Below are 13,929 nucleotides of genomic sequence, written 5' to 3'. Positions count from 1 at the left end.
CTATGCCCCCTTGTAATAGCTGACTCCATACGTGGAAAAAGATTCTCACTGTCGACCCTATCTAAACCCCTAATCATCTTGTACACCAAGTTAAGTAGGGACAGGCAATACATACAGGCCCAGCTAATGATGTTCCAAATCCTACAGGAAAACTTTGAAAAAACTGGTTTCATTGCCCATGAGATAGACGAAGGGAAACCAGTTTGTGTTTCCTCTCTGTTTAATATTGAGTGACTGTCCTTCTCCTCAGCCTACCCTGTACCCTCTTGGAAAGTGTACACGCAGGAGCACTGTGTGAGGATATGACCTAACACATGTAATGCCTTCACCTTGTGGAATGCAGGAGACAGAGAAAGGGATTTTAGTGCTTGACCCTACTCTATCATTCAATTAGATTACTGTTGATCAGCACTTCACTCTGACTTCCTGCTTTTGTATCATGTCCCTCAGAAGCTTAACTTGCTCCCTCCAACAACATTCACCAAAAAGGTTCACCAAAGATCTTTGGCCAATCGGCTGAGCTACCAGCTGAACACACCAGTGAGAACCTAACATCTTGAATTGAGAAGGTGAGCCTCAGTTTTGGAGATTTGTGGAAGGATGGTAGTGGGGGGGGGAAGCAAAATGGAGGGCTTTGAGGAAGAAGTACAAAACATTACGATAAATTAGGCCATCTTACTCCTTCCTGCAAGTTTCTGCCAAGCAATCCCTCCTGAATCTGGAGTAATCTCTTTGCAGAATATGTGCTGAAGCTATTCAGTTATTGTGTTGTGATCTCTGTTTTGCATAGGGCCACTGTTAACCCTGCTTTTGAATAAATGTACTCAGTTTCTTCAATTTGAAACAAGTTATTAAAATTGATAAACGAACGATAAGTTCTGTGAGTGTTTATGCTAAAGTCAGTGGATATTAACAAATTGAGGTAGTGGTCAAAGGTTACAGTCAGACATTTAAAAAATGGTCAGAAATTTGTAAAGGCTTCTCTGTAGATTTCACTGGTTTCAATGGCTTTGAAATGGTATCCATTTGTGATCATAGGATGCATCATTATGGAAAGCAAGGCAGCAATGATGTCTCACTTATTAGAGTTTGTCTCGGATCAGAAGAATCTAATTCCTGTGAGGAAAGATGGAGCAGTTCAAACCCATATTCACTCACGTTTAAAAGAATGACAGCTATAATTGAGATATCTAAGATATTAAAGGCAATTGACAAAATTGATATTTTCCCTTCAGAGACAATCTGGAACAAGGTCATAGTTTTTGGATAAAGGGTATCAGGTCTCAATCTGAAGAGATGAAGAGGGATTCTTCCCTCAAACGGCAGTGAATCTCGAATTCACTGGCACACTGAATAATTTTAAGGAGGAGGTTGACAGATTTTTAATTACTAAAGGCTTGAATGGTTAAGGAGGGCGGTCAGGAAAGTAGATTTGAAGCTAAGATGCGATGAGCCATGATCAGGCAGCAGAGCAGGCGTGAGAGACTGAATTGTAATTCCAGCTCCTGGGGCTGATGTTCTTATATTCTATTGGGTCATAGCTAAACTCAACCTGGAGGACAGGTGAGGTGTAACTCGACAAGCAGCTGAATTTAAATGTCCTTGGAAGCTGTGAACAATTTGGAGTGAGCTCCTGAGTCATTTGTAACTCGAGTAGAATGATCATTCTGGGGCTCACAAAGTCAACAATCACATGACACCAGGTTATAGTCCAACAGGTTTACTTGGAAGCAGTAGCTTTTGAAGCACTGCTCCTACACCAGGTAGCTGCCTATGAAGGAGCAGTGCTCTGAAAGCCAGTGCTTTCAAATACACCTATTGGACTATAGCCTGGTGTATGTGATTTTTAATTTTGTCCACCCCAGTCCAACACTAGCTCCTCCACATTATGGGGCTGTGGGAGCAGAGCAATCTATTCCTGTTAGGTATATCCGAATTTCACTTCCCATATTGGGAATATGATTCTACAGTCTTCATTATTAGGTATTGAAGTTAGCTTCTGTTCATTGCTCCTTGATGTTATGAATTTTTCCCAGAACCCTTTTTCTATAAAACTCCCTGGCTCCATTTTATTCATCTTTGAGGGACTTACTGAATATCATTCCTTGAGGAAGGGAGAGACAGCAAAGCTGTTGCCAGTTCGAGTGATTGGTGGGAGATAGCTGGGTTGATGTTGCTGTTTGTTCATGATCTGACACTACACCAAACCAGCTTAAAGTACAGATCCTTGCTTAACCCCTTCCCCATTTAGCCTGTGCTTCTGGTCATCTATTCCACGCCCTCTTTAATGCCCCTTTCCTAAATTGCTCAGTCACTCCATACCATACTCTCCCCCTCTCAGAATTGATGCAATGCAGAAGAAGGCCATTCCTCCCATCTATCAGCACCCTTCCCTCTGAATGAGCATTATAATTTGCTGTTATTCTTCAGCCTCTTCCTCTAAACCCTGAATATTGTTTCTATTCAAATAAACATCTGGTGCCCTCTATAACCCACCTCCATCACATTTCCAGGCAGTGCATTCCAGACCCTAAACACTCACTGTGTGTAAAGGTTTTTCTTTCTCACCTCGCCTTTGTTTCTTTTGCAAATTAACTTTAAATTTGTGTCCTCTTGTATTCAATCCTTTGAGTGGGAGCAGTTTCTCCCTGTCCATACCCATGTGGACTCTGAAAACTTCAATAGAAACTTCTCTTAGCTCGCTTCTCTCGAAGGAAAGCAGCCCCAGCTTTCTTCTTCATGATGATTCTCTTTAAAATCCATATTTATGGCCAAATTTTTTATTTTTGATTTATCTTCTCAAATCTTCTTGTTTCAGAATATATTTTCTTACATTTCACCGGACGAACTTTGTACCTGTTAAAGTAAGTCAATGTTTTCTATTTAACAATTTCACATTTAGGTTTTTCTTCCTCTCATCAGAAAATGCTGAAGGAGATGTTTCCTATTGAAGCTGGAGAAATTGATTCCAAAAACAGGACTCTACCCCATTTACCAGGTAGGTCTGCATTAGGCTTGGAAGCTGTCGTTTATTGTGAAAACATTTGCTTCAATGTTTTCTCTGTTTAAGGGTAAGGTGCAGGGAGAGGAATTTTGAGGATGGTGATCCCTGTGTAAACTCTCTGCAGCTTAGGATCATCATTAAATTGTCTTTAATATGAGGGAGAAGAAACATTTTCATTGATTTACCTTATCACATGAGAGCAGTGAATATGAATGTTTATGTTGATGGAGATTCTTGCTTTATACCGGCAAATCCAAATCTTATTAAGGAAGCAAAGTGTGAAACAATCCTGCTGATCAGGGAGCCCAGTAGTCTGTGTGGCGAGCACAATGTACAGCCAGCCTGCAGCTCTTAAAGACAACCTATCCCTCTGAAAGCAATTGACTCAATTGACAAAAGTTGCTGCAGAGTGTCTCTGGAATTTTCACTTGGAGGGAACAGGAGATCAAATGAGCACTGAGACCAAAGAGAGAGCACCCTCACATTTTCAAACGTACTGCTGGAGGTGTTAATGACGGAAGGGAAAGAAGGAGAGAACCCTGGAAGAGCCCTGACGATAGATCTTGAGAAGGCCAAAGGTGACCAGAGAAAAGGGTCTGGCCCCAAGGAGCTGGCCACTGCGCTGGAAAACATTCAGTGACCTCACAAGTGGATTCATCTCCTCCCCAAACATCAGAAACCTGACTGGCTGCTCCAGCCACATCAGTCAGCCGGCAGCCTAACAGTCAGCTAGCCACCCCCCACCTCCCCCCCAAGCCCCCACCCCTCACCCCTCACCTTCATACTGTTAGTGCCACATCTATCTCTCTGTATTCACAGAACTCCCACTATTAAGCCTAAACCATACTCTTCCAAGTGTCATGTCTAGTGTTTTCCTTGATTTCTCAGCCAATATTACAGGTAATTTCCTGTTATATTACAACCAGCCATCGCCCACAATAATCCCTACCCCCAGCTCCCTGCAAACCCCTCTTCACTCCAGGCCCAATCTTTGGTTCCGTATGTACTGAACATAAATTAAATGTGGATGTGCTGTTCGTATACTGAATGATCAAATTGCTATTTGTGAGAGCTTGCTGTGTGCAAATTGGCTGCTGTGTTTCCTGCAGGAAAATGGTGATCTCTTCAGTGACAGTCAACTCTTCTTTTGGGCAATGACACAGCATTGTGTTCTTCACAGCTCCCAGATGGTTAGAGGGTCACAAGGCCACAGAGAACAGGCAAAGTACTCTTTCTGACTACATCCAGTCCTTGGTCAACCAACCGCCAAAGATCTCCCGCTGCCAGTGGATTCTGAACTTCTTTCAGGTCCGCCCTGACGATGTGGTCCTGCCAGATCCACACCCGTGAGTATGGACCACACCTGTTATCAGCCCAACACAATGACAAAATGTTCGACCTGAGAAGGGATGCAACTTGATATATTTATGATAATAGATCAGGAATCGTTATACACTTTACCCAGTTTACTTTGGGCCCTCTGTACAGTCGGAGTTTTATTGTCTCTACCATAAATCTACACCTTCTCTACTTTCCAAGAGTAATTTTAACTCTTTATAATAATGTAAAATAAGTAAAAGAAAATTGTCAGCAATTTTTACATTTTTCTTTTCCATTTATTTCAATCAATAAATCTTACGATTTGCAGATGCACTGGCTTTAATAGAGGTTCTTGTCTTCTACTGGTTATCCTTTCAAACCTTATACAATGATATGGTAATGCTCAGGCATTTAAATTTATTGTATAAATTAAATTATACAGAACAATCAAACAACTTTAAGAATCGTAATTTTATCAACCTGTGTTCTGACTGTGACAAAGGGAATATTTTACAAATTCTAAGGCTCGGATTATACTGGCACCTGAGGGCACGATGATAGTTGGATATAAGTGGGTGGAGCAATAAATTTGGGAAGAAATTTCACATTGATCCTGTCATAGAGTCATAGAGATGTACAGCATGGAAACAGACCCTTCGATCTAACCTGTCCATGCCGACCAGATATCCCAACCCAAACTAGTCCCACTTGCCAGCACCCAGCCCATATTCCCCCAAACCCTTCCTATTCATATACCCATCCAAATGCCTCTTAAATGTTGCAATTGTACCAGCCTCCACCACTTCCTCTGGCAGCTCATTCCATACACGTACCCCCTCTGCGTGAAAAAGTTGCCCCTTAGGTCTCTTTTATATCTTTCCCCTCTCACCCTAAACCTATGCCCTCTAGTTATGGACTCCCCAGTCCCCTATCCTATCTACCTGCAACTCCACTTTCAAGGAGCTACAAACCTGCACTCCAAGGTCTCTTTGTTCAGCAACACTCCCTAGGACCTTACCATTAAGTATATAAGTCCTATTAAGATTTGCTTTCCCAAAATGCAGCACCTCACATTTATCTGAATTAAATTCCATCTGCCACTTCTCAGCCCATCAGCCCGTCTGATCAAGATCCTGTTGTAATCTGAGGTAACCTTCTTCGCTGTTCACCACACCTCCAATTTTGGTGTCATCTGCAAACTTACTAACCATACCTCTTTATGCTCACATCTAAATCATTTGTATAAATGACAAAAAGTAGAGGACCCAGCACCGATCCTTGTGGCACTCCACTGGTCACAGGCCTCCAGTCTGAAAAACAACCCTTCACCACCACCCTCTGTCTTCTACCTTTGAGCCAGTTCTGTATCCAAATGGCTAGTTCTCCCTGTATTCTGTGAGGTCTAACCTTGCTAACCTTTCCTGTCACGAGGGAAAATTTCTCAATGGAGGAGCCAGAAACAGGTAGGCTGACCACTCCCAGGGACAGGCATGGGATTACCATCATTAAAGACCCTATCACAGGCATTTTACAGGGCTATCAGCATTTTGCTGATGCTGGAGCGCATCGCAATGAGGGTGGCAAAGCTTGAGAAGAAAGAGTGTGTGCGCGTTCGTGTGTCTGAGTGTGAGAGAGTGAGTGAGTCCAAGTGGGAGCAATAGATTTTTTTATTTGGATTTGTTCTTGGGATGTTGGCATCTACTGGGTTTTACCAGCATTTATTGTCCAAAGGGCAGTTAAGAGTCAATTGTATAGCTATGGGTTTGGAATCACATGTAGGCCACACCAAGTAAGGATGGCAGATTTTAATGACCAGACATTTTTTAATAGCAACCAACATGGTTACCATTATCATAGAATCAGTGAATCCCTACAATGTGGAAGCAGGCCACTTGGATACTCTCTCCCTGTAACCCTGCTTTTTCCATTTCCTGTAGCCTGCACATCCCTGGACACGACAGGCAAGTTAGCATGGCCAATCCACCTAACCTGCACATCTTTGGACCGTGGGTGGAAACTGGAGCACCCGGAGGAAACCCTTGCAGACACTGGGAGAATGTACAAACTCCACACAATCACTTGAAGCTAGAATCAAACCTAGGTCCCTAGTGTGAGACAACAGTGCTAACCACTGAGCCACTGTGCCACCCACTTATGAATCCGCTTATGGCACTCCAACCACTTATGTTCAACTGCTATCCTGTCCTCGGGTGCTAGCCTCAGAATGTTCAAAATATTCCTTATGTCACAGTCAGAAAACAGGTCAGTGAAACTATGATGGTTAGGCTAGCTGTCATTCCAGGTTTTTTTATTGAATTCAAATGTCACCTTCTTCAGTAGTAGGATTTGAACTCGTATCTCCAGAACATTAGCCTGGGGTTCTGGATGACTAGACCAGTGACATTGCTATTATGATGCTGTCATACCCACCCTCTTCCCTTCTGAAAACCTTTCCACAAGGTAGGCTGGGGAGGAGAAACACCCAGGCTGAAAGGCAGCCCCCTATTGACCCACACTTTCAAATGCAGTTGGCTGAGACCATCTCAAAGTGTGCACCACGAGAAATGAACACAATAGCAGGGATAGTTAAACCCAGCTCCCTAAGCTCAGCCCCAGTCCCTGTCTCATTCTCTGATGATCAGGACATAGGGGCCTGCTCTGTTTCCCACTATCTCTGCTACTAAGCTGAAAAGACAAAAAAAGGTTTGATTCGCTAGCTCTGCTGCTTGACACTTTTTAATAACTTTTCTTTATTAATTACTCATTCATTTAAATTATTGACTTCTTATTTGGAATTATTTTACCAAAATTCAATTCAATCATAATAGCAATAGCAAAAATGTTAGTGTTTTCAATTCCCTTGTGCTGAGTGAAAGAAAATTGGAAAATAGCTCCCCATGTGAAACATTGGACAACCGTGCTTTACACAGGGTTTCTTTAGTGAGTTCTCATTAAGGCCATATAAAATCTTTGCTGTTATACTCTAAAATCCTTATCATAAAGATTAAAACACAATTTGCTTTCCTAAGGGATCTAACTAAGGTTTCCAAGTACAATCACTCCTACCCTTAGATATGAAGGTGAGTGTTCCATTGTTCATAGCTGTCTATTCCATACAAGCAACCTCTATGCATGGATTCTGGAATATCTTCAGGCAAACCACTGTTAGGAATTCCCACTCTTTAGGAAGTGTTCTGTGTGGGTGAATTCACACTTGTCTATGTTGAAAATAATTTGTTATAGTTTCATTTAAAACAGAAACAAAACACTATGTACTGTATTGATTAAAATACGTGGAATGAAAACCGAAAATGTCAGACTTGTCAGCACCCTGGTATTACCTGTAGAGAGAGTCTAAGTGAACGTTTCAGTCCAAAGACCTTTCATGAGAGCCAGTTGAGACCTTTCTGATGAACAATCTGAAACATTGTCTCTATGCTTTGCTCCATAGATGCTGCTCGACCTGCTGAGAAGTTTTCATTTTTATGCCACAATTAAGTTAATGTCTCTTTGGTCATTTTTAAGCTGCTCCCAGTGCAATCTAACTTTATGTTGGACATGTGGATCTCTATTCTGGCATTGAAACCATTCATCAATACAGTACATAGTCAAGGCCCCAACACTACAAGACCCTAGACCAATTCCACCCATTGGGGTTTCTGCCCAATGTCCCTGTTTGTCTGTGTCCTGCCACTCAATGAGCTTCCAAACCTTGTTATTAAATTGCCTTCAATTCCATGAGTTTCAATCTTCGTAAACAGTCTCTTATGAGGAACTTTATCAAATGCCTTCTGGAAATACACAAAAATAACATGCATAGACATTTTCCTGCCCTTTAGTCATCTCTTCAAAGCATTCATTTGGGTTTGCCAGAGTAGATCAACTCTGTACAAATCCACATTGGCTCTCTTTAATCAACTGAACATTTTCAAGGTGTCCAGTCACTCGATCCCTCATTATAGGCTCTAGTCATTTCTCAATCAAAAAGTGTTAGGCAAACTGATTAATAATTATCTAACTTTCTCCCTTCACCTCCTTTAAGTAGAGAATTGAATGACTGCATCTGAAATAACAGTTTCAAAATTGAGGGAGATTTCAATTGCATTAATAATACTTTCACCTGCTTTCAAAAGTCTAAGAGGAAAACGATCTACTCCTGGGGATTTCTCTCTCTTCAGTGCCATTATTTCCTTTATTATTGCTCTTTGACCTTTGTTAATTTTGGTGAGCACAGCCCCCAGATTCAATATGAATTTGTTGTTCTGCCAGATAAAACTGATGCAAAGTAATTATTCAACAAAATGTCCACCATTTCCTTTTTTTTATAGCATTACCAGTATGTTAATTCATGTACCATGTTTTCTATTTACAGGACAAAAAAGACAGAAACTTATTTGTTGACAAAAGATAAAGCAAAAACAAGCATGTCCGGTAAGTGTCTTTCTTCCGAGATGTTGACTATTTCTAGTTAGTTCGGTCTGATACTGTGGTTGCAGTTGAAACAAAAAGTTTTGAACTACAAACTTGACATGTAATAATACTTTGGAAAATAAAGGAAGGACTCCAACAAGTTTAACGTAAATCAGGTATTGCATTGTAAAAATAGAAAATACATCTTCCAAGAAACAAAGAGATCAGTTCAGCAGAAAGCCTTGCAGAATATCAAAAGTACAAGGATAAAATCACAGGACATTGAGAAAGAAAAGAAAAGCATGAAAAGAAATTGACAAGTAAAACCAAGGAAATTCCAAAGATGTTTTATGAATACATAAAGTATAAAAGGATAACAAAGGAAAGAGTGAAGCTGAATAGAAACAGAACAGGGAATGTGTTTCAATCAGGAAGACTGGGGATGTTCTTAATGAATACTTCTCATCTGTTTTCACAGAAGAGGGTTTGATATTTTACATTGTATTTAGGGAAGGAGAATATGGACTATTTGATAGGGTAAACATTGAGTGGTATATTAAGCACATAAAAACATGCATGTTTTTAAAAATTATGTAAAAATATATAAAAACATGTACAGTCCATATTATCAGATCATCATGGACCTTCTTAAGGAAAGATTTCTCATGGCTGATCTGATAATCCTAAGCTTCCCTTTCCTGCCTTTCCCCATAACGCTTGAGTCCTTTCATGATTAAACATCTGTCTCAGCCTTGAAAATACTTATATACCAGCCTTAATAGCCCTCTGTGATATAGAATTCCACAGATCCCTTCTTCTCCAAGAGAAGTTGCTCCACTTCATCTCTGTTGTAAATAGGCAACGTCTTATTAATACAGTATCATATAAATCCTCTATAATAGACTGTAGCATTTTCCCAATGACAGATGTTAAGCTAATGGGCTTATAATTACCTTCATTTGTCTCCCACCTACCTGGGCTTTGCTATGGATCATTTTGCCTTCATGCTCCTGAAACCTCCAATCATCAGTTGGGTGATCGGACCTGGTCCATTCTTTGACTGGTAACTGGAGTTAACATTCATAGAGATTTTAGTTAAATCTGTTTCTCTCCTCAATTCCAGTGCAAAATACATCTGTCTCACAATAACTGCTCCCAGTCCAAGCAAGATGTTTGGATGGAGACTAGTTTCCATTCTGTGGAGCACATTTAACAAGGTAGTCTAGAGGACTTTGGTTGGGTTGGGAATTTTGTGACTTTTGATGCTTCTTGTTCAGAGAATGATTGCTACATATATCCCAGAGTCAGAGCAGGGAATCTGCAGGATTTAGAATGCCACAATCACATTCCCAGTCCTACAGTGACTTCACACCATTCACCTTCTCACACTCGGTTAATGTACCTCACAGTCAATGATGTGTAATCATGGGTAGCAAGTAGGAGTTGATAATCTGATCATCAGGGTGTCTGAGTTGATAGATAATGCCACTAAATGTGGTTGTGGTTTCAAACCCCACATTAAACAATCATTTTCGTTGGCAGATTTTTGATTAGTAGGAGAGCCAGCGAATGACAAATTAAAAAGTGCGGTTGATACCATGACAAGAGCAGCCATGTCTCATTGAGTGGCAAAGCAGGCTCAAATGGCCTGCCCCAGTCCCTAAGTCCTATGTACCTAACATTGGGCTGATGTGACTTTGGTATTGAGCTGAGTTAGAAGGTGAGGGAGGAGAGATACAATTGGCACAGATTAGCCATTCCTGAAGAAGGGCTAATGCCCGAAACGTCGATTCTCCTCTTCCCTAGATGCTGCCTGACCTGCTGCGCTTTTCCAGCAACACATTTCCAGCACAGATTCAGTGCCCATTTTAAAGCTGTACATGTTTTCCTCATTCCCCATGATCTTTACATTATTTGCAACACTTAACAATTTGCAATATTGTAATGTCTACAAAATTAATTGCCTTTCAGCCCAACCAGCTGGTCCCAGTACAGGAATAATAAATTCTAACTGCAGTTACAAAGCTTATTTTCAATTCTTTTCCTTCAGTTGAGTTTACGTTAACATGGGCCTGGAAGAGGGTGCATCAGACATTTATTTGAATGACACAAGGCTTGAGAGACTTCCATTATTTGGGGATATTGGAGAAACTGTGACCTTCTCTAGAACAGAGAAGGTTGCGGGGCGATTTATTCAAAACACTCATAAGGATGAGAGTTTGGATGGTATTAATAAGCAAAAACTGTTTCTATTAGCAACAGTATTAGTAACCATAGGATGCCGTCTTCAGCTCATTGGAAATAAATTCAAGTGGAAATTACCTTTTATATTGATGACTGATTTGCATTACACATTGATGCAAACTTAAGACTATAAGACCATAATGTATAGGAGCAGAATTAGACCATTTGGCCCATCCAGTTTACTCCACCATTCAATCATGGTTGGTACGTTTCTTAATCCCATTCTTTGGCCTTCTCCCCATAACTCTTAATCATCTTACTAATCAATTTATCTCTGTCTTAAATACACGCAATAATTTGGCCTCCATAACCCTCTGCAGCAATGGGTTCCACAGAGTCACCACTCTCTGGCTAAAGAAATTTCTCCTCATCTCAGTTCTAAAGCGTCATCCCTTCACTCTGAGGCTATGCCCTCAGTCCTAGTCTCTCCTACCAGTGGAAACCCATTCTCCAAGTCCACTCCATCCAGGCCTCTGTGAGTTCAATCCGATCCCCACCCATCCTCCTAAACTCCATGTACAGACACAGAGACCTCAATGGCTCTTCATCTGACAAGCCCTTCATTATGAAATCATTTTGTAAATCTCCTCTGGACTCCCTCCAATACCTAGACATTTTTCCTTACATTCGGGGTCCAAACCTGCTCACAATATTCCAAGTACAGTCTGACCAGAGCCTGAAACAGCCCCAACAGTACATCTCTGCTCTTGTATGCTAGTCCTCTTGAAATGAATGCCAATATTTCATTTGCCTTCCTAACTGCTAACTGAACCTGCATGTTAACCTTGAAAGAATCCTGGCCTAGGTCTCCCAAGTCCCTTTGTGCTTCAGATTTCTGAAGCCTTTCCCCATTTAGGAAATAGTATATGCTTCTATTCTTCCTACCAAAACCTCATACTTTTCCACATCGTACTCCTGCTACTTGCTCAGTCTGTCCAAGTCCTTGGCATGGGTTCAGTTCCTGCACAGACTGAGGTTACCATTGAAGGACTCTTTCATAACATCTCCCCTCACCAGAGGCCTGGAGAACTTCAGGTTAAACCACCACAAGTTGTCTCTCTCTAATAACAGAGCAGCCCTATGGTTCGATCAGACTATGGCACCTATACTTTTGCTTTTTAAACACTGAGTTACGATGATCTGAAATGCACTGCCTGAAAGGATCATGGAAGGAGATACAATAATCATTTTCAAAAAGTGAATTTTGAAAATGTCAAATGACAGCACATTGGAGAAAGAAACAGAAAAAGGGACTAAACGGTTAGGTCTTTCAAAGAGCCAGAAGAGGCCAGATGAGCTGAATGGCTTCCTTGTTTGGTTGTATGAAACTTCTTCCTGTAGTGGTACTCCCAGAAGTGAATCTCTCAAACTTTCAACTGTCTGTAAAGAGATTCCTCCCACCACTACTCCCCTTTATGCCTCTCCCCACACTGTGCATCCCTTCCGTACAATATTGTAATGGCTCCTCATTCTGCAGAAACACCTGCTGGAAACAGTCAGCTTCTATCCATATGTCCCACCTTTTCCAATTTGAATCCTTTCATAATCTCTTTCTGCAGTTAATTAGCAAGAGTCAAGACAGGTTGGAAAACAGAGGAGTGGAGTTAGTTGGAGCGTCTCTGCACTGCTGGCTGGTGCACAAGTAGATGCAGATCATTACCACTGGTAGGAGGCTTTACAGTGATGTGTTTACATAGGCACTCACCATCTAAAGGTGAACGTAGCAAGCGACAACGTTGAGAGGAGGTGCATGTTAATGTAAGATGGTGGAGTCAAAAGGTGTGGTGCTAGAAAAGCACAGCAGGTCAGGCAGCATCCGAGGGGCAGGAGAGTCAGTGGTTCAGGCATAAGTCTTTCATCAGGCTTATGACCAAAATGTCAACTATCCTGCTCTTCAAATGCTGCCTGATCTGCTGTTCTTTTCCAGCACCACACCTTTTGACTCTGACTCTTCAGTATCTGCAGTCCTCACTTTCATCTGGAATATGTGAGCAGGAATAGAGAGGGCAAAATTGTACTCAGTGTGATGAGTTAAAGTGTGTCTATTTTAATGCTAGAAGTGTCAGGAATAAGGGTGATGAACTTAGAGCATGGATCAGTACTTGGAACTGTGATGTTGCGGTCATTATGGAGGCTTGGATATCACAGGGGCAGGAATGGTTGTTGGATATTCCAGGATTTAGATTTTTCAAAAAGAATAGGGGAAAGATAAACAAGGTGGGGGAGTGGTATTGCTAACCAGGAAGTGTATCATAGCTGCAAAAAGAGAGGTCGTTGAGGAGGGTTTGGTCTGCAGAGTCAGTATGGGTGGAAGTCAGAAACAGAAAAGGAGCAGTCACTGTTTTGGGAGTTTTCTACAGACTCCCCAATAGCGACAGAGACACAGAGGAGCAGATTGGGAGGCAGATTTTGGAAAGGTGCAGAAGTAACTGCACCTTGGGAAGGGTTGTTGTCATGGGTGTCATGACCTAATATTGATTGGAACCTCCTTTAGATCAAATAGTTTACTTAGAGCAGTTTTTGTCAGGAATGTCCAGGAAGAATTCCTGATGCAGTATGTAGATAGGAGAGAGAAGGTAATATTGGATTTGGTGCTTGGCAACAAACCAGGCCAAGTCTCAGAATTCTTGGTCGAAGGGCATTTCGGTGATAGTGATCACAACTCCCTGACCTTTACTATACTCATGGAGAGGGATAGGAGCAGATGGTGTGGGAGGGAGGGGGGGATTGCAATGCTATTAGGCAGAAACTGGGGCACCTAAACTGGGAATAGATAGAGAGGAACCTTGATTATCTGAATACCAATTATCCGAAAATCAGATTGTCCGAAGGAGATCTCGAAGTCCCGATAGAAACATTACATCAAAGACGTGTTTCCAACAGTGATCGTGTCTTTTGTTTACAGTGATTAAACAGGCACCGTCTCCAGATTGGGGGTTGTTGGACGGGGT

The 13,929-nt window shown here is 41.5% G+C and overlaps 1 protein-coding gene across 6 annotated transcripts in view; it reads left to right on the top strand.

Moving 5' to 3' along the window:
* ncf1 (neutrophil cytosolic factor 1) overlaps nucleotides 1–13,929 on the top strand; it is a 95,597-nt gene that overhangs the window by 36,944 nt on the left and 44,724 nt on the right. For 5 of the 6 annotated variants that reach the window (XM_043718847.1, XM_043718848.1, XM_043718849.1 and 2 more), the window contains 3 exons: nucleotides 2,923–2,998; nucleotides 4,185–4,350; nucleotides 8,697–8,755. In XM_043718847.1, coding sequence (XP_043574782.1) covers nucleotides 2,923–2,998; nucleotides 4,185–4,350; nucleotides 8,697–8,755 — 301 coding nt within the window. Of the gene's footprint in view, nucleotides 1–2,902; nucleotides 2,999–4,184; nucleotides 4,351–8,696; nucleotides 8,756–13,929 lie in introns of all 6 variants that reach the window. The other variant, XM_043718851.1, reaches the window with a different exon arrangement.

This window comes from Chiloscyllium plagiosum, chromosome 28, assembly GCF_004010195.1.
Source record: "Chiloscyllium plagiosum isolate BGI_BamShark_2017 chromosome 28, ASM401019v2, whole genome shotgun sequence".
NCBI lineage: Eukaryota > Metazoa > Chordata > Chondrichthyes > Orectolobiformes > Hemiscylliidae > Chiloscyllium > Chiloscyllium plagiosum.
The sequence above is the reverse complement of the archived record's forward strand: the minus strand, read 5'-3'. Positions and strand labels throughout refer to the sequence as shown.